The sequence below is a fragment of the Vulpes lagopus genome, chromosome 6 (genome assembly GCF_018345385.1).
Source record: "Vulpes lagopus strain Blue_001 chromosome 6, ASM1834538v1, whole genome shotgun sequence".
NCBI lineage: Eukaryota > Metazoa > Chordata > Mammalia > Carnivora > Canidae > Vulpes > Vulpes lagopus.
The window spans coordinates 113,561,828-113,589,173 of NC_054829.1; the positions used below are offsets into that span (position 1 = coordinate 113,561,828).

Below are 27,346 nucleotides of genomic sequence, written 5' to 3' on the forward strand. Positions count from 1 at the left end.
CCTAGCAGTAGACAAAGTGCTTGGCACAGAGCAGTCTTAATCAATGTGTGTTAAACAACTTCTTTTCAAAGACATCCACATCTACATACATACATTGTCATCCCTAACTTGTTGAAATCAGCGTCAGCTTCTCACCAGCTCTTATAACACCATCACTAAAGTTTCTAATACTTTTTTTTTTTTTTTTTTTGAGAGCAAGAGAAAGCATACACACACACTCAGGGAAGAAGGGCAGAGGGAGAGAGAGAAAGAGAATCTTAAGCAGATGATGTGCTGAAAGCAGAGCCCATCGCAAGGCTCAATATCACGACTCCAAGTTCATGACCTAAGCTGAAATCAAGAGTTTGTTGAGTACTCAACAAACTGAACCACCTAGGCACCCCTCTATTACATTTTAAATTACCCAAATATCTAGTGTTCTTGTTAATGCTGGCTACTTACCAGAGTCAATTATACCACTTTTAAAAATATAAATGTCCAGGTCACACAATCTCTAAGAGTAATAAATTAATAGGGCTGATGATGTAGGACAGCAGTAGGTGATTCAAATTCACAGTCAAGCTTGAGAACCACTACACCAAAGACTGAAAGGCACAGTGATTAACACCTGCCCCTGCATGCCTGGAATCTCACCAGGTGAAGTGAGCATCATAAGAGATTACATAAAGGTATCAAAACGCAAAACCCATACACATTTAATACATATACTGTGTTCTCAAATCAAGTAGATTTCAGCCAACAGTTTTGAATATACTGCAAAAGTAGTATGCTCACCAGTCAGGAGTTGATATTAAACTGAAAACAAAAATAAAATATTTACCTGAGAAGAAGAGAAAAAGCATCATTCTTGTCAAAATGAATCTATCAGTATCTATACTTTTAAAGTTGTCCCTTTTTAAAGAAATGGATCAGCTAAACCTAAGTGTGATTCCCACACTCCTTTCACTTCAATTATTCTTAGAAATAATCACACGCTTGGAATTTGAAAAGCATCCAACACAAGACCAGATTAGTTTGCTAACCAAATATTTGTCTTCTGTCACCTCTCATAGTGGGTGTGATTATATACTTCCAAGATAACACTTTGGCTGAGATTCCCAATGTAATTATGGACCTTGAAAATATTTAATACAGTTCTATACTTCTCAAGAAAACATATCAAGGAACCCTTTTTTTTTTTTTTCAATATAAAAACTCTAGTTGAGCTTCTGTTCTTTTGACAGGCTTTATTATATCCAAAAATGCTTCTAAAACAAACATTTTAGGTTTTGGCTGACACACCATCATCCAATTGTTTGTTTTGCTGAAATGCCTTCAACTCCTCCTCAAATAAAAACTGGATGAAATTGCCAGGCAAGCTTGAGCAAGAAAGTATCTGAAAGTAAAATCCAATGTCCCCATTTTTCTGAGATTCTAGAGTTAAAGAACAAAAAATTACTGGGATTAAAAATAGAAGAGTTAATTCGTGTTGCAGGGTCATATTCTTTATGGGTGTTTTCTATATAGATTCATCTCCTCAAAAACTATTTTACATTAACCTGTACACATCTACTTCTACTAGAGTCTTTTTTGTGTTCTCTGGATGAAATTCAAAAAGGGATTGAAGTTTCTTTTGTAAATGGTTACAATTGCTTAGACAGAAGTGACCTTCTCTGTAGAACCTTGCACGCTCATGTGTATGTGTTCAGAAAATGGTTTTAGCATGATTGATGGCATAATATCACTAAAGACCATGTTCCTAATGAACTCAGATACCAGGTGATGATGAAGCATATGCTAAGTACCTGACAGTTATGTTTTTAAAAAGTGACCCCATTACCTTGTAATTACAAAGATTTAGACATTTCTGATTTTCAGAACAACAATCTCTAGCAATTTCCAGCTGCTATAGTGTTTCTAGGCAAAAATTAAAAAAAGATAAATCAGGTAAAGCTATATTCTTGATCAAATCATATTTGCAGTAGAATTATAAAGAGAAGAGCGTCCTTGTTTTGGATACATTCTTTCCTCCAAAATGATGCTTGTTACCAGAATAAGCAACTAAAAGGAATTAGTATGATATTCAGGAATTTTTCTCTCAATTATATTGCTGTACCACCATAGAGAGAGGTCATTTCATGATACTCAAAATTTAGAGTAGAAATACCAAAAGCAAGTAATTTATATTACAGAAGATTCATAGGGACTACAAAAAAAAAAAAAAAAAACCTTGAATTTATCCCAAGTTTCCACTTCAAAATGCCAACAAGATATTGCATTCAAAGTCTGCCTTGCATTAACACTAGGAAAAATGTGGAAAATGAGATAGAAGGCCTATAAACGGTGATTCACCAATTACTTCAGTTACTCTAATTATGTTGGCATAACAAAGTGGGACATAGCACAACATGTGAAAGTTGCAAACAAATTAGAAGTTGATTAGTGGGACTCTGTCAGCCTTATAATAAAGCAACCTTATCATGTAAAGAGACTACTGCACATAAAATGAATATGACAGGATAGTGGATCTGAAGTAACTGCATTCTAATCTCAACCTCTCAGCCATCATTCTTAGATTACTCTGACATGAGGATTATATAAAAGAATGACTCTAATGGCAAAACAAACATAAAAAGTTGTCGTCCCACAGTATAAAGTAACACAGATGGCAATAGCAATCTATGCCTTATTCAGAAATAGCTGTCCAAGGGATGCCTGTATGGTTCACTCAGTTGAGCGTCTTCCTTCAGCTCAGGTCGTGATCCTGGACTCCTGGGATCTGAGCCCCACATTGGGCTTCCCACTCAGTGGGGAATCTCTTTCTCCCTATGTCTCTCCCCCTGTTCATGTGTGCACGCTCTCTCTCTCTCTCTCTCTCTCTCTCTCTCTCTCAAACAAATATCTAAAATCTTTAAAAAAAAAAAAAAAAAAAGAAAAAGAAATAGCTATTCAAGAGCACCGCCCTATATCATCACTGCAAGAATTAGGCACCAAGGAAGGCCTGAAGAACAAGAAATCATTTATAGCATATACAGAAGTCCAGTAGTGAAAGCAGCAGAGAAAGGAAATGAGAACTAATTTCAAAATATGAAATTTAGGTCCCTGACCAGTAGGCCTTAAATGAGATTCCCAAGGGATGCGTGGATGGCTCAATTGGTTAAATATCCAACTCTTGGTTTCAGCTCAGGTCACGATCTTGCAGTCCTGGGATCAAGTCCCTGCATCAGGCTCCATACTCAGAATGGAGTCTGCTTCAGATTCTCTCTCTCTCTCTCTCCCTCCTGCTCTCTCTTTCATTCCCTCTCTCTCTCATAAATAAATAAAATCTTTAAATAAATAAATAAGTTGGAATCCCAAGAAATCTAAAAGGAAGGTAACCTCTCAGAACCTGACAATCCTGCTTCTTTTTTTTTTTAAGATTTTATTTAGGGGCACCTGGGTGGCTCAGGGGTTGAGCATCTGCCTTTGGCTCAGATCACGATTCCAGGGTCATGGGACGGAGTCCCACATTGGCTCCCACTGGGAGCCTGTTTCTCCCTCTGCCTATGGCTCTGCCTCACTCTATGTCTTTCATGAATAAATAAATGAGATGAAAGAAAGAAGAAAGAAAGAAAGAAAGAAGGAAAGAAAGAAAGAGAAAGAAAGAAAGAAAGAAAAAGAAAGAAAGAAAGAAAGAAAAAGAAAGATTGATTTTATTTATTCATGAGAGATTTTTGCAAAGTTCAGTGTTTCTGACGATTAAAGGAGGGTAGTTTTAATCCAAAGTCCCTGAACCTAGAAAAAAAAAAAACAACAAAATTTGGAGCTTATTCTGAATCACTAGTAACTGTCCTTATGCCTTTTAATAAGCTTACTGCAATAAAAATGTGAGCTGTAGCCTCCTTAGGCACTTCAAAACAGGAAGTCTATGAAATCTGGTAAAGGTTACAGACTAAGTCAGATGGATATAAAACACATTTGCAAAACAATTCTCTCCCTACACACATTAAAAGAATTTTGCATTATATCTATAGCACATCAAAATGCTGCATATCATAATCTGCTCCTCTGCTTTTAACCTACTGTCTTTATCTTATGCTGAGCAAATAAAGGGAAGAAATTCAGAAATGACATATGGAAGGAATTATCTGTTGATCTAGGTTTAAGATATCACCATCCTCTAAAGAGTCCAACATTCTTAAATAGATCCACTATCTGGCAACTGAGCCCCCACTTTCATCATGCAACAACCATTTAGGAATATTTCCTATGTGCCAAGTAATGTACTAGACACTTGGTTTATAAACAGAAGTGAGATGATTACTAACTTTAAGCAAGACTCTAGAAGGAGACAGGACAGGGGAGGAATAATGACATGTAAACAAACAAACCCAAACTTGTACCAAAAAGAAAAGAAAAAGACCTTCCAGGGAACCCATAAGTCAGATCAAAGTTTTCAGCCTCAAGTAGAATTTTTGAATAATTTCTCTACTTTAAAACTTTAAGCCTTGAACTCTGATGTCTATAACTTTTAACAGAAACTTGAAAGACAAAGTATCTTAATCAAGAGGAGGATAATCTAAACTGAACATCCTGAGTTATTTTGCCCAAACACTAAACACTAAGACAGGTTTCTCCAGGTTCTCTGCAATTTCCTACCTTCTCTTCTCCAAGAATCAGTGGAATAGAATCATCCTGAATTTCCTACTTTTGATAATAATCATCTTTGATTCCCCTTTTTGAACCTGAACATAATAGCAGCCAACATTTGTTTTGAATTTTGGAATTTATAAAATACTTTCACATGCTTAGCAGATCATTTGCTCCTCATGGTGGAATGTTACTGCCTTCATCTTATGGGTCGGAAAATGGAGGCTCCAACAAGCTAAATAATTTCCACAAAATTAAACAGTCAAAATCAGAGGAGACTGTGTGACCTTGCTCTCAATGGCCAGATCCAAGTTTCTTGTCACACAGTACCAAGTTCTAGTGATATCTGTCACAGCAGCTCTACCTTCTCTCCATCCTTTTCTTTTCCATTTTCTGTCTATTATAATAGCCTTGTAATCAGTATCCCCCTAGTTCCTACCATTGTGAGTCTTAAATCACTGGGTAACACAGACCAACTGAGTCACTCCAAAGCATGCACGCAAAGATTTTTCATGTAATTCAAAGCTCATTCACAGACCCCTAGATTAATAACTTGGCTTTACCTCCTCAGATTTATCCTGTTATATCTGCAAATGACTCATCTCCTAAAACTCTTCCTCGATCACATTTCAAGGCTCAGAAATCTTCAGTGGTTTCCCACTACCTAGTAACTAAAACAGAAATTCACTACCCTGACATTCCAAGCCTTTCCAGATTCTCTACTGAAAGTCCACTACCAAAACTCCAAATCACTATCTTAACTAGTAACTGCCACCATTCAAATACATCTCCTGTGTTTGCACATGATGCTTTCAACAATAGACATTATCCACCTTCAGCCTCTACCAATACATGAGTCCAACCTCTGTGCTTGAACACACTTTGTAACAGAACTTACTTTTCCTCCCACATATAGCCCATTCCATCTCTTATTTGTCCTAGTTTTAAAGAAATAAAAAATAAACAACTTGTTATGTTCAAATAAAAATGATCTCTCCTCCCATTAACAACATCCATGGTGTCTGAAGCCACAGGTAACAAATCTAATCCAATTCTACACAACCTCTTCTGTCTGTTTGCCTTCCCTGGTGTCCCATGTCACTTTTTCATGATGTAGCACTCAGAACTGAGCACAGTTCTCTCTGCCTGATGGTAACAATGCTTTGTCTCGGAGGACAGTAAGAACAGCAAGGCTTATCACGGCTGTCTTGCTGCCCACGACTCATGGCCTTTTGGACAACTGCATTACATCACTGACTGGTATGAAGACTGCAGGACTCTAAAACTCATGAGGTCTTTTTCACCTGTGCTACACTTAAGCCAAGTCTGGAACTAAAGTCAGCATTTTACTTCCTCCTTATTCCACATTGCTTCTTAGAATCAGTCTATCAAGATTTTTTGCCATCATGGATCCTATCTTCTAACATGTGTCCCTCTCAATCTTCTGGCACCCCAAAATAGAATTAATTTACCATCAGTGTCTTTTTTCAGTTTAGTGATTAATAGATTGAATAGGATATGGATAAGTATCCAGTCAACTCCAATATAGTCTTCCTCATCATCATTCTTCAAACATCCCCAGATCATATTCTATTTCAGTCACTAGGCAAGTGGGTCTTAACCATTAGGGTTCATAAGAATCATCAGAGGTGCCTGATAAGAATACCAACTCCTGAGGCTCGGCTCCAAAGATTCAGTAGATCTGGAGTAGAGGCCCAGGAATCTGGATTTTTAACAAGCTGAATGTATCTAATATTGTGGTAGAAAGACCACACTTAAGAAATGATGCCCTAGGGCGCCTGGGTGGCTCAGTAAGTTAAGTGGTTAAGCGTCTGACTCGATTTTGGCTCAGGTTATGATCTCAGTGTCATGGGATCAAGCCCCACCTCAGACTTTGCACTCAGTTTAGAGTCTTCTTGTCCCCCTTTCTTCCTTTTCCCCCTCCCAGCCCTCTCATGCACTTAAATAAATAAATAAAATCTTTCACTTGTTTAAGATCTTTTTCTCATAAAGATATTTTAATTTTAATATGTTTAGATGTGTCAATTTAAGTTCTCACTCAAAAAATAAAATCAATCAATCAATCAATCAATCAATAAATAAATAAATAAAATCTTTTAAAAAAATGGTGCCCTAAACTTTTTTTTGATACTTACATATCAGCAATATCAATGTCTCCCTCCTCTGGGTTCCTACAGCTACTTTAAAAACTCACAGAGACAACTGGGTGGCTCAGTGGTTGAGCATCTGCCTTTGGCTCAGGGTGTGATCCCCCAGGGTCCTGGGATTGAGTCCCATATCAGCTCACCACAGGGAGCCTGCTTCTCCCTCTGCCTTTGTCTCTGCCTCTCTCTCTCCGTCTGTCATGAATAAACAAATAAAATCTTAAAAAAAAAACAAAACTCTTACAGCAACTATCCTTATCTATCTTACTCTCCACTATATCTCTAGTACATAGCATATTCCTGGGAATATTAATTTTTTGTTAAGTTAATGAATGAATGAATATGATCTTTATTGTCTGTGCTGTTCACATAACACATGAATGTATTAAATCCACGGATACAGGTGAACACTCACACTCAATTATTATCCCAGAAATGACCAAGGCTATGCAAAATATAGATCTGTGTCCCCTGCACATTTTACAAATGGAAAATTATGTCATAAATATTTATCAAAATAGATAAGAAGAACTGAATGAAGATCCTAGAAAAAAAAATATGAGAAGTTGTTGGCATACAACGTAGTTAAGATAAATCACTGGGTAAAGAATATAATGTTCAATAAAAAGTGCTGGTAAACTATCTATGAAAGTATTAAGTTAGACTCCTTTCTCATACCATATATACAATAAACTGTAAACAAATTAAAAACCTACACATGAGGGGCACCTGGGTGGCTCACTGGTTGAGCGTGTCAGCCTTTGGCTCAGGTCATGATCTTGGGGTCCTGGGATCGAGTCCCACATCAGGCTCCCTGAGAGGAGCCTGCTCTCCTTCTGCCTATGTCTCTGTCTCTCTCTCTGCATCTCTCATGAATAAATAAATAAAATCTTAAAAAAGAAAAAAAAACCTACACATGAAAAGCAAAATTGTAAATTTTCTTAGTGAAAAACTAGTATCTTAATCATGTGGAGCTAGGAAAGGATTCTTTTAAATAAAATATAAAAACTTTTATCAAACTTAAAAAATCAACACACTGTTTAAGTGTTTATATTAAAATTAAAATATCTTTGTTAGAAAAAGATCTTAAGTGACGGGATATGCCCCAGATTGAGAAAAGGTATTCGTAACACACAACAACAAAGACTATGTACACAGAACAAATTTTTTAAATAAATTACAAATGACAGTCCAACAGAAAAATAATCAAAGGATATAAACAGGACAGCCCAGGTGGCTCAGCGGTTTAGCACCACCTTCAGCCCAGGGCATGATCCTGGAGACCCCGGATCGAGCCCACATCAGGCTCCCTGCATGGAGCCTGCTTCTCCCATTGCCTGTGTCTCTGCCTCTCTCTCTCTCTCTTTATGTCTCTCATGCATAAATAAATAAAATCTTTTAAAAAAAAGGATATAAACAAAGAATTCATGAAAGAGATAGACACCAACCAGGGAAATGGAATTAAAAAGAAATCCAAAAAGTCTAAGACTGGCAAAAATTTAAAGTGTTAATACCAAGTTGAGGTGGAGCTTACACATTGCCATGAGATATACAGATACAATTACTTTAGAAAGTAAATTAATAGTGCTAAGCAAAATTGAATTACACCCATATTCTAGCAAAATGCTCCCACATATATCTACCCAATGAGACAGAGAATGGATATCTACTTCAGCCCTGTTTTCTCATAGTGAAAGAATGGAAACTACCTAACCATTAGTAGGAGAATAAATAAACCGTGATGTGGTCTTCTAATAGGAGTTACAATTCACAGGCGGTTAATGTGAACAAAATCTATATGGATAAATTATAAATATACAATGAAGCCTTATGATATCACATATGGGAAAATATAAAACAACTTTTTCAATGACATGTTACACATTTTATATGAGACTTTTAATTATGACCATTTTCAAATACATAAAATTAGAACAGTGAGACTTCTGTACTTATCACCTTGCTTCACTAATTATCAATATTTTGCTGAGGATTGGTATACATTTTAAAATACCAAAATTCATGCTGAGGAAATGGCAATGAGCCAGGCCCACAAAAGAGCACAGGACAAAAAAGGAGAGTCAGATTCTACTGCAGGAACTGCTACCATGAGCAGTGTGACTCCCACATGCTGATTTTCCCTGCATGGGCTCCCCTCTGAACTGGAAAGATTTTAGACTGGATTGATAAAATGTTGGGGACATGAGGAAATAGCCAGGATGCAACCTGAGTTTCTAGATGGTACAAATAGAGAAATCTCAAAGACACATAATACCATGAAGACCCAAAGGATCAAGAACAATAAAAACTGCACTCTCCATTCTTGGCATTTATAACTAGATAATCTGAGGTCTCTTCTAGCTCTACTGGGCTATGATTTCACCTTCACATTTGTTCTTGAAGGAAGCACTAACATACCTGTCTCTCCTCCCAAAACCTATGGTCTCTGCTCCCGAAATAGAGGGTTTGCTTTAACACTGCAGTAGCAAGTAGCTTCCTGAGGGTTCTCCTCACTCCTTCTGTTACCGCCCCCAGTTCCACAGTGCTGTAGGCATCAGTTAGGAAGACTGGTAGCCTGGCTCTGTCATCTCAAGTTTCTAGTATGCTACAGAGTAGGAATTGGATTGGAAGAACTGGCGATAAGAGCACAGCTGAGTTGTCTGGAAAGGACATACCTCTTGAAGCAGTGTGCCGCTGTAAGGACCCAGCAGCTACTCAGGAGCGTGGCCCCACAAAGGAGCCTCCCATCTCCATAGGAGGACTTAAGCCGGAGGGACACTTGCCAAGGCCAACCACCCCTAAGAAGAAAGTAAGCCACTTAAGTCCATATAAGATAGAAAATGCAAAGTACCCATTAAAACAATGACTCCGGAGGCGTATAAAAGGGAACCTAGGATATCAAATCCCTTCCTACATTGAAAATGGTGCCCTTACAACTCTGAGCAGGCCAAGCTGAAGATTTGCATACAGGTATCTGTATGCATCCCACCTATCTCTGACATTCATGGAATCGAGTTGAATCTTCTTCACACTTCTTTCTTTGAAGCATACTTCCCCCACTACCTTACCTAGACAGCCTAAAGAAGTATTTAATAAGTAAAGTACTGGTTTTCTGTTAGTAAATACAACAAAATTTTTAAAAACTATATCAAAAAGAGTCAAGTCCAAAACAAATATATTCTAAATTAAATGAATTTCGTTGTTATATGTATTTTTGACAGACTTCCTGTCAAATTAGTTTCTGCCACACAACTTTTCAGCAAAATATCTATTTTATAAATCAGAGGGTAGCTACCTAAGAACATGCTCTATATAAAGTAAATGTAGGTCCAAAAAATGTGAAATTATCAGTGTAATCTGTATTTAATTTAGAAAATTAAATAAGTAAAATAAATCCCTTACCTAATAGTAGAAAAACCCGAATTTGTAATTCTGTGTATATAAATAATTCTAGAATATGGAAAATCTCCTCTGGAGAACCTTTTACCTTAAAGAATTTTTCCCACCAATGATCCGCTTCTGCCGACGGTGCAGTAATCTCAAGCCACAAACAGATGAGAGGGATTCTGAAACAGACAGAGGTTAGTAATCAGGCTATCATATTGCTGATACTGGGGTAAAGACACCAGGGACACATTCTCCTGCTGCTTCCTTCTCCATTTTAAAATGTCTTTTCTTCTCAAATTATAGGATACTTTTTCTTATAATAAAAAGTAAAAGCCTTTTCATTTAACCAAGAATTCACAAGTAGACCAGGAACTTGATGAAGATTTCCATATTCAGCTGTGACCCTGCCCAGTACATCAACCTATCGGTGCCACATCTCCTCCTCCGCTGATTTCAGAGATGTATTGGAGTGCAGGAACACTAAAGAGAACTGTAAAAGTGATACTTGTCTAAATTACTTGCTTTACATATATAACACTTCCAAGCCATGTATACAAAATGTACCTTAAAGGAGCAAAGCACATTCCCAGAATGGGATTCTGATCTAAATTCACATCTACATTTAATCATATAGCATATTAATATATGGAAAAGGTTTACGAAGCAATCTAAGCAGCATTTAAGGGAATACATTCAAACTTCCCAAGATGACAGACTCTATCAAGAGCATAAAAAGAAGAATAATTAAGAATCAAAATATATGAAAAGATGGTTACAAAAGAAAGTAAATAAAGTATGGCTATTTAAAAAATAATTTTAGAAAAGATGAGAGTTTCTATAGGGGTATTTTGGATTTTTGGTCAGGTACATATGTATAAAGTATAAGTAGATGTGTTTTTTTTCTTTTTTTTTCTTTTTTTAAGATTTTTATTTATTCCTGAGAGAGAGAGAGGCAGAGACACAGGCAGAGGGAGAAGCAGGCTCCATGCAGGGAGCTTGATGAGGGACTCGATCCTGGATCTCCAGGATCACGCCCTGGGCCAAAGGCAGTGCTAAACCGTTGAGCCACCCAGGCTACCTTATTATTTTTCTTTTTCTTTTTTTAAGATTTTATTTATTTATTCATGAGAGACACAGAGAGAGAGAGAGAGACATAGGCAGAGGGAGAAGCAGGCTCCATGCAGGAAGTCTGATGTGGGACTCGATGCCAGGACTCCGGGATCATGCCCTGAGCCAAAGGCAGATGCTCAACCACTGAACCACCCAGGAGTCCCTAGATACTGTTTTTCTAAGTGTGTAAGAAGAAAAGGCTAGGAATTGTGCCAAGACCATGAAAATCTAGTCAGCACTAATATTCTCCCATAGTAATCAGGTAAAATGGAACTCAATAGGGAATCAGCACTAGCTATTTCTTCAGAGAAAAAAAAGTTCAGCAATGTGTACCAAGATCATTAATCTGCCAAATGATTTCAGAGGCAAGCTGTCAAACTTTAATTCTCATCTCTTAAGGTATGAGTCCTCTAGATGACAGAGCAAATTATAAGATATTAGAAAAACATCAGTTTCAAATTATGCTCCAAGTCAGGTCAATGTATATAATACCAAAATAAAGAATGATGTAACTAATACTAAGCAAGCAAAACTGAAAGTTTACATCATTCTGGGGCAAAGCAGAAGATTGCAAAAATGTAAAATCTATTTAAAGCTGTAAACAAATTTTTACTGTTACCTAAAAAAAAAAAAAAAAAAAGTGAAATGAAGTTCATTTACTAAAGGATCCCATCAGGTGACCAATAACCAATGGCTTGAGTTTGAGTCCCCTTAGAGGAATCACTAGGAAGATGCCTGGGTGGCTCAGGTCTCCAGGATCAGGCCCTGGGCTGAAGGTGGCACTAAACCGCTGAGCCACCTGGGCTGCCCTGAAAGATTATTTCTCATTTTCCTTAATGTCTTTAAATTTCAGAGAATAAAATCTACAGAAGATAATTTTCTTTTTTTTTTAAGATTTTATTTATTTATTCATGAGAGACATAGAAAGAGAGGCAGAGATATAGGAAGAAGGAAGAGAAGCAGGCTCCATGCAAAGAGCCCGATGCAGGACTCGATCCAGGGACTCCGGGATCACACCCTGAGCCAAAGACAGATGCTCAACTCCTGAGCCACCCAGGCATCCCAAGATAATTTTCTTTTTGCAATTACTTTTATTTATTTATTTTTTTTAAAATTTTTTTTTTTATTTACCCATGATAGTCACAGAGAGAGAGAGAGAGGCAGAGACACAGGCAGAGGGAGAAGCAGGCTCCATGCACCGGGAGCCCGATGTGGGATTCGATCCCGGGTCTCCAGGATCGCGCCCTGGGCCGAAGGCAGGCGCCAAACCGCTGCGCCACCCAGGAATCCCTGCAATTACTTTTAAAATCATTCTGGTTGTTTAAAATATTAGTAAGATGGGATCCCTGGGTGGCGCAGCGGTTTGGCGCCTGCCTTTGGCCCAGGAGACCCGGGATCGAATCCCACATCGGGCTGCCGGTGCATTGAGCCTGCTTCTCCCTCTGCCTGTGTCTCTGCCTCTCTCTCTCTCTCTCTCTGTGACTATCATAAATAAATAAAAATTAAAAAAAAATAAAAAATAAAATAAAATATTAGTAAGAGTGGAAGAAGTTCCTTTCTATGATTCATCTTTAAATTTTCATTTCTTGGGGGATGTGTTTGGGTGGCCCTTCAGATAAGCGTCCTACTCTTGATTTCTGTTCAGGTCATAATCTCAGGATGTTGGATCAAGCCTCACATTGGGCTCCACACTGAGCATGTAGCCTCCTTGAGATTCTCTCTCTCTCTCTACCTCTGCCTCTCCCGACCCTCCTCCTGCTCTCCCTCTCTAAAAAAAAAAAAAAAGAAAGAAAAATTCTTTCCTTCTTATTCTGAAGTAAATATCAATTCTAAATCTTCAAGGATACCAATAAGTTTGACAGGTTTATTACATCCAGAGAAAGAATGGTACAGAAACTGCTGAGAATGTCAAAAGGGCGTAATGCCAAATCCTGTAAATCCACTCCTGCCCCTGAATTCTGCTCCCCATGTAAACTTCATCCAGTCAAGTTTGTCAAAAACCACTGCCTCTAAATACAAACTCAGATTACATACAGTCATAGAGAGGGAGATTTTTGTTATCAAAGTACTGCTTATATTAATGATGTGAAAAATACTCTGACTAGTATAGGCCCCCCAAAAATGACTTACCTTTATTACTGTTGCCTGTTGCCTTCTTGCTAAAATAATCACAAATGACTCCTGCATCTTCGCTGTGGTGGCAGTTATGTCTTCCAATATCTTGTTTAATACAGTCATCCAGGGACCTCTCATTTCCTGTGCACTTCACATTATCCACATGGATGGGTCCTTTTCCTTCCCCAAAATAAGCCATGGTTCTTGCTCTGGCAGGGCCCCTGGGAACACAGCATTCTTGAGGATATGGAGAACCAGACAATCATACATTTGAATACATCACAAGATAGAGTCTCATTCACTTAACTCTTAAATATTAAAATTAGCATCTATGTGTGCTAAAAAATACTTATTTCATGACTCTGTCAAAAAAAAAGCTTAAAAATTATACCTTCTCTATTTTCCTACCCTAGAGCTTACTTATTGCATCAGTTGCTTCCTATTTAGCTTTTGCTAAGAAAGTCACATTTAATGGCACGTGAGAAATTCATGATAGTCTTAAATTCTAGTTCATGCAGCACAAAAAAAATAATCTCAAAATTTTCTTAAAGAGCATAACATTCTTTTAAAGTTGGTTAAGACTGCCAAGAAGATTATGAGGTTCAATAATAACCTATGGAGCTAAACATTTTAAAGCCTACTTTAGAAATTGAAAAGTCTAAAAAAAGGAAATCAAAAAGTCTAATTTTTAAGAGAGAAGGACAAAACTGGGAATCACAAATAGAAGGAAGACTTATTTTGGTATGTTATTTTGTTGTTGTTGTTTGTTTTTAATCACACAGTATTTCTTTTTAAATATCCAAATAAGAGCTTTTTTAATGAAATATTTCAAACTAATGCCATATTCAAAATTCAATTCCTGATAACTTAATGGCAAAATTATGAAAGGTGAAGTTTTAAATTCTGAATCATAGGGAAATTATCCTTACAACTTCAAGTTAGGGAAAGAATTATTAAACAAGACATAGATGGTATACTTTAAATTAAAGGACTAATCAATTCAATAAAAATTAAGAATGCTACATTACTAAAAATCACCCAGAAAAAGGTAAAAGATAAATTAAAAGGTTGATGCATATATTTGTAATACATACTTATATACATATTTGTTGGTGAATACATCCAGTAGAGGCAACTATCATACAAAATAGAAAGAATTCTCAAAATTTATTAATTAAAAGAAAAATCCTAACAGCCCAAGAGAAAAACAGGTAGAAGACAAGTTTTAAATCAAAAGAAACTGGGACGCCTGGCTGGTTCAGCGGTTGAGCTGAACCAGCCTTTGGCTCAGGGGGTGATCCCAAGGTCTAGGATTGATTTCCCCATCAGGCTCCTTGCAGGGAGTCTGCTTCTCCCTCTGCCTGTGTCTCTGCCTCTATCTGTGTCTCCATGAATAAATAAATAAAATCTTTACAAAAAAAAAAAATCAGAAGAAACTGACTCATTAAAAATGACAATTTGGACCAGATTTCTCACATCAAAATATATTCTACTTAACTAAGACAAAGTTATTATACTTTCCGTATAGTTATGCGGGAACTCTAGCAAAGCCATTTTGATATGGATTCTCTGAGAAATTCACTTGAATGGCTCCCTTCAGTGATGAGACCCAGCCTCACATGCTTGTGGTTGGCAGCACATTTACCTCAAAACTGGTACGGCTTAACTAGTAACTGCTACTCTGACATAGAGTGCAAATAAAAATAAGATTTAACCCATGATAAATTTTTACAGTCATGAAAGACCCCTGTACCCGAACAGATGACTCTAATGGTACTCTTAAAGTAAAATCTTTTTAATATAAAAATTATTTGTTAATTATAGAAGTAATAAATGCTCACCGTATCAAGTTTACAAAATAAAAGTATTTTAAAAATCCTAACAAAACACTGCTAGCATTTGGGCATCTTCCCTTCTTGTATATCTTTATGGGGGAAGTACTAACTATAATTTTTACTGGTTATAAAAATTCATTGTAGGCATTAGAAGATCTCAAACTTCAGAGTACTTAAAAGGCCACTTGGGTTGATTCTGAGTGTACTACTAGCGGGACTTAGCAATCTTTATTTTCCATAAGCCCTACATGATTCCTGTTCAAGAAGTTCTGCATCAAACTTTAACATGGGGCAGCTGACTCTTGATTTCGGCTCAGGTCATGATCTCCGAGTCCAAATACAAGTCTTTGTGGACAGCTTAGATTTCTTCCCAGAAGTAGAATTTTTTTTAAAGATTTTATTTATTTATTCATGACAGACACAGAGGAGAGAAAAAGCGAGGCAGAGACACAGGCAGAGGGAGAAGCAGGCTCCATGCAGGGAGCCCAACGTGGGACTCGATCCCGGGGCCTCCAGGATCAGGCCCTGGGCTGAAGGCGGCACTAAACCACTGCACCACGGGGGCTGCCCCAAATTAGAAATACTTTTATTTTTATTTTTATTTCTTTTTTTAAAATTTCTTTTTAAATATTTTATTTATTCATGAGATACACAGAGACAGAGAGAGAGGCAGAGACACAGGCAGAGGGAGAAGCAGGCTCCATGCAGGGGGCCTGATGTGGGACTCGATCCGGGTCTCCAGGGTCACGCCCTGGGCTGAAGGTAGCACCAAACCACTGAGCCACCCGGGCTGCCCAGAAATATATATACATATATATATATATTTTTTTTTTTAATATTTTATTCTTAAGTTATCTCTACACCCAATGTGAGGCTTGAATTCATGACCCCAAGATCAAGAGTCACATGCTCTACAGCTGAGCCAGCCAAGCTAGGTTACTTTTTAAAATAAAAATGTATTCTGCATAGGAATAACCAGTTAAATTTATCAATATTTAAGATACACATAGATGTAGAAATAAAAATGTATTTTAAAATCCAAACCAGGGGATCCCTGGGTGGCTTAGAGGTTTGGCACCTGCCTTCGGCTCAGGGCATGATCCTGGAGTCCCAGGATCGAGTTCCACATCGGGCTCCCTACATGGGGTCTGCTTCTCCCTCTGCCTGTGTCTCTGCCTCTCTATCTTGTCTCTCCTGAATAAATAAATAAAATCTTTAAAAAAAAATCCAAACCAGTATTAGTAATCTATCGGCTCATCAATTTATGCATATTTGTTTAAATTTCACAACCTCTGAACTGTAACACGTTCCATATATTTGCAGCTGCCAAATCAATTACCACAGTGATTTCATAGTCATTTACAGACATGCTCAAAGCCTCAAAAAATGTGTAATGCCCAGTTCAGATCTCACAAGAAGATAATCTGCTTATTTATTTCAGCTCTCAACTGAAACAAGTGTTCTTTTCCCAGTCTATTCGGTGCCATGTTTTGCACACTGTAACTCATGCGTCAGTGGAGACTATCTAACACCTGTATGTTCTCCAGAAGGCGCATCACAACCTTCTTGCACTCGGGAATGCTGAACAGCACTTCAGCACTGTGCGTAGGTGGCATTTCAAACAGTGAAGTCAAGAACAAAAAAGCAGCGGAAAAAAGGTACTAACAGACCACAAAATGTTCAACTGCTTGCATGTTTGAGAGGTAAAACAAGAAGGCAGAGCATCTCCTTATTCAACCTTAACTTTCAAAGCAATGGCTCCAATATTTGCTAATACAGTGTTCATTATGACTTTAGAGCGTGTAACTACTATGAATAAGGAGAACCAATCACAATTTCAATTAAGTCCAGAATCTCTTAAGAGGCTACAGGGTTGAGGGACCCCTGGGTGGCTCAGTGGTTAAGCATCTGCCCTTGGTTCGGGGCATGATCCTGGAGTCCCAGGATCGAGTCCCACATTAGGCTCCCTGCATGGAGCCTCCTTCTCCCTCTGCCTATGTCTCTGCCTCTCTCTTTGTGTCTCCCATGAATAAATAAATAAAATCTTTTTTTAAAAAAGGCTACAGGGTTGAAACCCCTAAATCATAGAGAAAAGGTTACGAACTTTGCCTGACATAAGCAGTATTATGAATAGTCAAGAATTATTAGACTAGGGGCACTAGTCAAGAATACTGGCTCAGCTGGTTAAGCATCTGACTTTAGCTCAGGTTACAATGTCAGGGTCCTAGGATCCAGGCCCACCATCTGTCTCCACACTCAGCGCAGAACCTGTTTGCCCCTTTTCTCTTTCTCCTCCCCTTACTCATACTCTCTCTCTCTCTCTCTAATAAATAAAATCTTTAAAAAATTATTAGATGATTTGTTTTAGATAAAAATCTCCTTTTTTTTTTTTTTTGAGTAAGCTGTAGGCCCAACATGGGAGCTTAAACTGGGGACCCTGAGATCAGGAATTGCATGCTTGTTCTACCAACTGAGCCAGCCACATGTCCCCAAAGCTGTATTTCTTATGTAACAAAGTATATCGCTTCTGGGAAAACAAAAATTTAAGTATACTCTCCTTAGTGTTTCTTAAAAATTCGGAATCAAGTCAGTATGCTGCCAGTATTTCCAACTGATAGATAGAAATAAATTTAGGTAAGAAATAACTCATTAGAACAAACCTAAAAAGTCAGAAATGTTCATCAAGTAATCATTTCAAATACTTAGGTTTTTCTTACTTGTACCCAAGCTGGCGACAGACCACAGCTGCATCCTTATCAGTCCACCCATCATCACAAATTGTTCCCCACTGGCCATTGATGAAAACCTCCACTCGTCCTTCTTTCTTATTTTCTCCATCCACCAGTCTGATAGGAAAACCTAAATCATAATTTGAAAGTATTAGAAAAGACAAAACAGCAAACTGATGTTAAAGTATGAGAGACTTAAAAAATAAAAAATAAAAAAAAATAAAGTATGAGAGACTTTATAAAATACAGTTCATTTTTCACATCAACTATAAAATCAGCTGGGTAATACGAGACAGTGAGTGGGAGAGAAGAGGTATTAATAAAAAACCGTATCCACTTTTGCAATATGTTTTGAAGCCTTGGGGTCAGAGTACTCAACTTGCTCAACTATAAATTCCCAGCACGTGGAATAGTGCCTCACATACAAAGGACATGCAGTAGCTGTTTGCTGAATGAATGAATGAATGATTAGCTTGGCAAAATTATGAACAGTCTTATATTCTGACCACTAACTTCTAAAAATTAAGAGATTTCCTTAGAGTTGTTTTTGTTTCATGTCTATTCATTTATTCTTGAACATAGCTAGAAATTTATACTCTAAAGCTGAGATCTTTTAGGAAAGCATAAATATACACATCCTTGGCATGCATGGCTATCTTGAATGTGTAGAGGGGGAAAAAAAAGGAAGGCAGTTAACAATGACAATTTCCATTTCAGCCTTCCTATTTACTAATGTTTCCAAAAGAAGGGCTTAAGGCATAAAAATTACTAAGATTTCAAAGTTGAATGGAGATGTTATGTACAGTACGGTGAGTATAGTTAATAATACTATACTTCATAATTGAAAGTTGCTGAGAGTAGATCTTGAAAGTTCTCAACACATGAAAAAAAGTTTCTTGTAACTATGTAAGGTGATGGATGTTAATTAGATTTATTGTGGTGATCATTTCACAGTGTATACAAATATTGAATCATGTTGTACACTTGAAACTGATATAATGTTATATGTCCATTATACCTCAATTTACCTTAGTTTTTAGTTTTTTTTTAAAGATTTTTATTTATATATGAGAGACACAGAGAGAGAAGCGGAGACAAACGCAGAGGGAGAAGCAGGCTCCCTGTGAGGAGCCCGACGCAGGACTCGATCCCAGGACCCCGGGATCAAGTCCTGAACCAAAGGTAGATGCTCAATCACTCAGCCACCCAGATGCCCCTACCTCAATTTCTTTTTTTTAATGCTGAAGCTAAAAAGGAGTACAAATTAAAATTTTAAAAAGTCATTCTATTTTTTTTTAAAAGTTGAGAAACTGATCTCTAGCAAACTGAGGTTTATCTCAGTTATGTAACTGAAGTCATTTGTAGAATTTCACATATCTCTATGGACACCAATAAATACAGGGCTATTTAACTGAAAGCCCTCACTGCGCCCTGCATACTGCCATGGGTTGAATTGTGAGGTCATAGTGTGGACTCTAGTCCACTATGACTGATGTCCATATACAAAGGGAAGATTTGGGCACCAAGATACCCAGAGGGAAAAGACACAGGTCATCTATAAGACAAGGAGAGAGGTCTGGAACAGAGCCTTCCCTCTTAGCCCTGTGAAGGAACCAATCCTGATGGCTCCTTGATTTTAGACTCCAGAAATGTGTGACAACATATATGTATTGTTTAAGCCATCCACTCTATGGTACTTTGTTACAGCAGCCCAAGCAAACTACTACACTTTAGATTATCTAGTTACTAGAAGGGTCTCTAGCTTCAGGACCCCTAAGAGGTGAACTCAGGAAGTGAAGTAAGCAGCTAAAGAATAAAGTAGCATTTCTGTTTAAACTAACATGAAATCACTAGATTGGCATTTGTTTACTGTTGGCAAGATGGGCATGTCCTATTTGAATCTTCTGATTCATTTTTACTTCTACATCCTTGTTCCCCCGACCCCTTTGTTGGCTCTTTAGTTTTTGGCCCTGTCATACTCACTTTGTGGGACAGGCATCATAGTAAAATCTATAGAGCAAATTCAAAATCAACAAATATTTATGGAGTGCCTACTTTATGCACTGCTTACATTAGTTAAAAAGAATTCGGGGTTTTAGTCATGGCACAAAACACAGTATATTTGAAACTTTACATTTCTTATCAATGTATCTGAAAGTTTGGAGGTTTTTGTTTTTGTTTTTGTTTTGTTTTGTTTTGTTTTGTTTTGTTTTGTTTTGTGTGTGTGTGTGTGTGTGTGTGTGTGTAAAACGAATAAGGTAGAAAGGTGATCCTCAAATAAAAATAAATCCAAAAAGGTGAAATTCTATTCTTAAAGTTCTCAATTTTTACATTTTTGGATATTTGGTCCAAAATTAAGAAAACATGTGCACATGGAATTGGAGCTCCACTTTCCATTCTGGGCATTTTATGGGCAGTTTTTCATACCATAAAAATAAAAATGATAAAGTGTTTTTAGGGGATTCCTGGGTGGCTCAGTGGTTTAGTGCCTGCCTTCAGCCCAGGGTGTGATCCTGGAAACCAGGGATCGAGTCCCACATCGGGCTCCCAGCATGGAGCCTGCTTCTCCCTCTGCCTGTGTCTCTGCCTCTCTCTCTCTCTCTCTCTCTCTCTCTCTCTGTCTCTCATGAATAAATAAATAAAATCTTTAAAAATAAAACAAAGTCTCAGTTGCATGCTTTGCATAAATAATGCATGCAGTATTTCTGAACCTAATTTTAGCCCCTCATTTGACAAAATCGTTGAATTTTCAATGCTTGAAGGGAAAACTGGATGACAAAAGCCATTTTATCAACAACACCTTACTGTTTAAGTTCTTTTTGTTACAGAAAAAAAAGTTCTTTTTGTTACAGTAGTAATAATATGCATGTTTTATATCCCAAATCTTAAATATAAAATGCTTGGGAAAATAAATAGTGCTATTGGGTATACAGTATCTTTAAAAATTTAATTATATATCTCAAACTTCGACCTCCAGTAGAGTTTTATTTTAATTTTCTTGTAACATTGATTTAATACATTATTTTTAGAAAATAATATTTTTACTAGAAGACACAATTTAGCTTAAGTTAAAAGTCAAAATTTTATACTTTGAAAAAAAACAAAACAAAACAAAACAAAATTTTATACTTTGAAGTTAGGTAAGAGACCATCTGACTGTGAACAAAATATCTCTAGGATTTAATACTCTGAAATTTAGAATTGGTACCATACTGGGGCGCCTGGATGGCTCATTTGGAAGAGAATCCTACTCTTGATCTCGGGGTTGTGAGTCCGAGCTCCACATTGGGTGTAGGGATCACTTAAATAAGTAAAACTTAAAAATAATTGGTGAAATATTAAAATGAGAAATCCACATACTTGCCATCCCATAAATATCCCCCAATTCACATAGGTGTTAACTGCATTCTTACTAGAATTGCTCTTATTGAATGAGAATATTGCTTTTGAGCATTCCATCTCCCACTCACTCAAATATAAAAAGTGTCTATTGAACAATTGTTAATTTTGAGGACTTTGATTCACATGTAATTTCAGGTCCACAAGTTACCCTTCAAATACCTGAAAACAGTAATAATCCAACAGCTCATTATTACAGTGCCAAACAAGCAAAAAAAATCTCAATTGTTTTTAAAATGCTATTTTTTTATATTATGATTCCATGATTTCGTTCTCTAAGCTTCTGTTTTAAATATGCAGTCCTTTTCTATAAATAGAGAAATAATGATCTTTTTTGGATGAATAAGTGGTAATGTGATTCTATTCCAAAAGTATATCTGCCTCAACATAATGTTCTTCAGACAAATGAATAGTTAATAGACATATTACGGAAATTAGGACCAAAGACATTTATAATAATGATCACATATTTTATTAATAATTATCATTCTCAGCTTTTTAAATTTTTAAATATATCTAGAATCCTAGAATTAAAGATTTTTAAGGGGGACTGGAAAGATTAGTTGCCTGACCATATGCATATAGTTAACCATAGAGGCCTTCAGAGAACTCTGCTGATAATATTTTGTATAGTATTTAGAGTATTTCATCACCTGGAGTACTGATACAGTGTGCCTGAGTAGATCACTTCATGATCCAAATACCTGCTATCTTGGGCCAGAGTATCCATTTCTAGCAAACAGGTTCTATCTCCCCCAACCACATACAATCACTAATCACATAAACCTGGAAGGATCAGAAATCTCCCCAAAAAACAAAGGAGCAAGAAAGGAGGACAAATGAAAAGCAAATCTGGAAGTGTAGGGGATGGAGTAAAAGGTTGTATTTCTACTTGTTATAACGCTAGATTAGTGCAGTGCATCGCCATGATCTCACAGTTTATAGAGTATAGTGAGGAATAAACTACATACTTTGATAAACTTAAGTATAAAATACAGTTAATACTGTGATTCAATACATTTTGTTGTTTTATAATGTGAAGATTAAAGCTTTGCCATCTCAAAACAGGAGGATACAAAAGGGGTTGATACAACCCTGAGGTGAAAAGTAGGAATGGTTGTGATTATTTTAACATCTATTCACTAAAAAATATGCTAAAGACATAATTTTAGCTATATAATAGAGCCGTGGTAGTGTCATGGCAAGTGCTTTTAATATCTTCCTCTGTATTTTTCATTCATATTTTATCTGCCATCCTCAAGATGTTAAGATGTTAAGAACAGTCAGATGCTAAGTCTATCAAGGACATGTAGTCGCCCTCTGCTCACAAAGGGATCTTTATCCACAAATATTTCCAGACTGTTAGATGAGCTAGTTATCTTTTTTCTGACTACAGATCTAACGAAATTTGGAATTGGGGGACAGTAAAAGACACACATGGGTTATGCTTCATATTCTGGACCAATGGACAGAGGTGCAGTGGCTATTGAATTAGTGATACTCCAAAGCTGTGGCCAATCCTCACCCAGAGATGGTCTGTGTCCATTGCCACTTGGGTAGCAGGTGATACCAACATCTTCCCGATGGCTGCAGTCATGCCTTCCCCACTGTCTCCGGGAACACTGAACCAAACTGGATTCCTTTCCTGTGCAGCTGACGTCATCCAACCATATGGGCCCTGTGCTTTCTTCAAAGTGGTTTGCAGAGGCTTGTTTGCCATATCTGTAGCAGTAAAATAAACATTGTGCATAGGAACTGCTGTCTCTCATTTCAAGAAACCACAAAAATAAAACAAACAACCTAATTAAGCATAATGACTCCAGAGGTTAAGCGTTTGTTCTTTCTCCTATCTGAAGGACACAGTTCTAAGAGCAGTGTTCACTCCACATATTTTGATCATCTTAACAATTTTTTATTGACTGAACAGGTACCTAATGGATAACTAATCCTTTTCCCCCATTCATTCTTGTGTTCTAGCTAGAATATAACTCACCAACCAGAGAGAATGAGAGCAAGAGATGGACCCAAATTCCTGACAATGGATTTATAACACCACAAGACATAAAATTAGAACAATTGTCTTTTATCTACAAGAGCCACCAGAGCTCATCTGATTTCATCAGCTTTTCTAGACCTCTTGGGTATCATCCCTTTCAAAATAAAAACTATGTATTAGTTCAGTGATTCCTCAAACTCTACATCCAATCCATGATGTGACTTGGACTTCAGCCCACCAAAATCAGAATAATGGCAATGTTCTTCACTTTTCATAAGGTTACATAAATCTGATTTTTATTATTTTTTATAAACTATATTTGTGTTCCAATTGACTATATTTGTAACAATGCTCTACAAAATGTATAATATATATATTGTGGAAATAGGAAAGATCTGCCAAATAAATCACTGGGCTATTAACTATTTAAAGTGTCTTTCAGTTCTAAGAGTCTATGTAATTAAACTCTTACTCATAAAATTTTATGTCACTCGCTTCCTTCACTTAATGTTTTTATTATTTCTGTATAAAGAATATGAAGAAATCCTTCTTTCTTGCATGAATTTTCCCAATTACTTCCTATGCACTTATTTATTACATTTATTTAAAAAGATGAACTTTTTAACAAATTAAAACGGTGCAACTTTTAATTATTCTAAGATTTCTACTTTGCTGACTAATCAAATCTTAGTGAAAAAAAATATCCTAAATCTCATATTGCTACTTTGAACTTATACCATTTTTCCACAAAATGCATCCATCTGATTACTATCTGTCCATATCAACTGTATAACAGATGACAAGAGGTCATTTTACTCTGGTTTCTTGTTCAAAGAAACCAGAGTTCACCTCTTCCTCATTCCAAAATAGTACTCTGCTTTAGAAATTCCCCTGTAAACCAAAAAATAAATGTGGCACATGCCTACTCTACCTCCTAACACAATCATTTAGAACTTTTAACAAATATTAGTGAGAATATTTTTAGAACCAGTAAGCCCTGATATTCTGTATATACAAGAAAAATTGAATATATTTGTGAAACAAAATTAACAAAATATGGAGAAAAACTGTCACTCCATTGTTTTCATTAATAAGGAAAAATATGAATATAGTAACTAATAGTACTGATGAATCTTTCTAAATATGTGAAAACAGAATACCATTCTCAGGCCTAAGAGATTCACCTAAAAATGAAATGACATTTATTGAATAATTCTTATTAAACATTAGTATTTATTTGACTAGTATGTCATACCCCTTGACAAGTAATTATAACTGTACTGCCCATGAAAATTCAAAATATTGGGCAATAACATGTATTTATATCTTCAGGATATCATTGTTTATAACAGGAAAATTTAAACTAGCCTAAACTAGATGGGCACTTGATGGGATGAGCACTGGGTGTTATTCTGTATGTTGACAAATTGAACACCAATAAAAAATAAATTTATTTTAAAATAATAATAATAAATTAAATAAAAAATAAACTAGCCTAAATTATGGTATGAACATTCAATAGACATCATGTTGTCATTAAAAATTATGACTGTAGTAATATAAAAGTAAGAAACATAGATAGAAAAAGTTCATATTTACTATTAGAGCTGTTACAAAGTTATACCCACAAATTATAATAATGATATAAGAATGGAAAAATTATGGGTAATTTTTAATTTTTCCCCAAACTCTAATATTTTATATTACGTTTACAAATTTAAAAATATGTTTAAACAAGATCATACCTAACTTGGATGAAAGTATATTTTTAAGATCTAACGAATATTTGCAATTAGCTCTATCTCAAGTATGAAATAATTTTGCCAATTTTTCAAGCTTGAGACAATTAATTCAAGCATGACCCAGAAATATGAAAAACAAGAAAGAATGGGCATTCATGGGCTTCATTCAAATCGCTAAAAGGCATCATTTGCAGTTACTTCAACCAACTGAAGTCTTTACCCTGGAATGCAGTCTTGTGTGACATGAAATATACTGCCCAAAGTGTGATACTAGCTTTTACGAGGCAGGTCAAGGGTGAGTTCAAAAGGTCATCTCATGACAAGAAGGCTGTTTTTCTCAAATAAAAGTGACAATTATCATCACATTTGAGAAAGGGAATAATGTAATACCAAAGCATTTGACGTTGGACTTCCCTGCAATTTTAGACACAATGATGTCAGAACTAACAACATCTAATAGCAGTGATGTGTCAGAAGAAAACTGAGCATTCAAAGCATAGTCTTATTTGAATAGACACAAAGTAACCTAAAAATCATCCACAGCTCTAACTAATTACTTAAGAAGAAGGATGGTGATAGGAAAGGTAATTAAATAAGTAACAAGACATGGTTATTCATCATCATAGAAAATGTTATTGTTTTTTAACTGGGTTGTAGTTTTGTTTTGTTTTGTCTTTTGTCTTTCTATATATAGAGAGGTGAATTGGTAGGTAGATAGGAAGGCAGGTAGACAGACAGAGGTAGTCAGGTGAAAGAGAACATGTATTGTTAGTATGACAGAAATTAAAAGTAAGGATTACAAAATGAGAATTTCAAAATTTTAATTTGGCATTTAGCTGCCTTGTATCAACGGGCCTTACTTAAATCCCAGCTCTCGGCAAACCACATATGTATTCAGCTCAGTCCAGCCGTCGTCACAGACGGTCCCCCACAGCCCCCTGTAATACACCTCCAGGCGACCCTCATGGTTGCCTTTACCACCTCGAAGTCTGATGACCCCATCTGTGGTAAGAAGGAGACACAGAGACTCAGCAAATCAATTATCAAAAAAAGGCAGAACAAGATTTTAATTTCACTAGAATCATCACCTATTCAGGTCTCTCCTGAGGCCTTTCTTAAACTTATTTTAGGACTGGGCTCAATGATCTGAGGTCAGAGGGTTGTTTCTGAAGTATGACATAACCCATATCTGTCCTAACAAAATATTCTTTTCCTCTTATTTGTACTCTTATTTCCTGAGAAGAAAAATATATTCTGATACAATTCCAAAGTAGTTATTTAGATTTCTCCAGATTAATTAATACTTGGGAAATGTCCTGCAGCTTCAATCTCAGTATGAGAAATATTAGTTATTTTCATATAAAAAATAAGAAAACAATAACTTGGAAATAGTTCAACATTTTAACTGCAATTAAAAAAATACTGAAATATGAAGACAAAAAAAGCTATTCTAGTTAAAGTGTGATCTATCACACCAATGCATTTATTATCCCTCAGGCATTCATAAATTATAAAAACTAGAGTATATTTCTCGCTTTCGTTCTTTTATTGATAATACAGATCTGAATTTGAAGCTTATGAATTCAATGAGTAATTAATTCCCAGAGAACCCTGTTAAGAGCTTCTAGGCAGATATACAATAAATTTATCCCCCAACAAGTAGATTTAAAAGCCATTTCCATGCAAAATAATCCAAACATAGCCAAATGAAACATAAATAATCCGGGTAAAGGTCAAGCTTTCCATGAATCTCTGGGATCTTTAAAGTAAATGGTCTCTTAGCAACACGATCACTTCTTAATGTAATACTTTATAGTCTGCAAAACACAGCTACACATTTTACCTCATTTGACCATCACAGTAAGAGTACAGGGCTATACTCATTTGAAAGAGGAGGAAATGGAGACCCAAGAAGATGATGTGCTCTGGCTTAAAAATCTGACATATATTTTATATTTCTATTTTATATAAACATGTTATTCTTCTAATAAAAACATCATCATGTGTAAAACTATGGAAATAAAAAGATATAACTTCAGCATTTCATGGGTCTTCCAACATTTTTATTTTTTTTAAAAAAAAATTAAAACTCCCAATTTTTTTCAAGTTCTTTTTACCATAGAAACAATGAATTTGTGATGATGACCCACCTTCTCATCTGTCCTTTTCCCTCTTCTTCCCACAAAACGTATAAGTACATCCATAGACTCATTTATACTAAGACATTCCCTTCTTATAGCACATGAGACATAGCTTGACA

The 27,346-nt window shown here is 36.3% G+C and overlaps 1 protein-coding gene across 3 annotated transcripts in view; it reads right to left on the reverse strand.

Moving 5' to 3' along the window:
- PRSS12 (serine protease 12) overlaps positions 1–27,346 on the reverse strand; it is a 137,594-nt gene that overhangs the window by 6,921 nt on the left and 103,327 nt on the right. For 2 of the 3 annotated variants that reach the window (XM_041758662.1, XM_041758660.1), the window contains 6 exons: positions 25,947–26,088; positions 22,874–23,070; positions 17,938–18,079; positions 13,401–13,606; positions 10,261–10,339; positions 9,449–9,571 (listed from right to left, as the gene is read on the reverse strand). In XM_041758662.1, coding sequence (XP_041614596.1) covers positions 9,449–9,571; positions 10,261–10,339; positions 13,401–13,606; positions 17,938–18,079; positions 22,874–23,070; positions 25,947–26,088 — 889 coding nt within the window. Of the gene's footprint in view, positions 1–9,448; positions 9,572–10,260; positions 10,340–13,400; positions 13,623–17,937; positions 18,080–22,873; positions 23,071–25,946; positions 26,089–27,346 lie in introns of all 3 variants that reach the window. The other variant, XM_041758661.1, reaches the window with a different exon arrangement.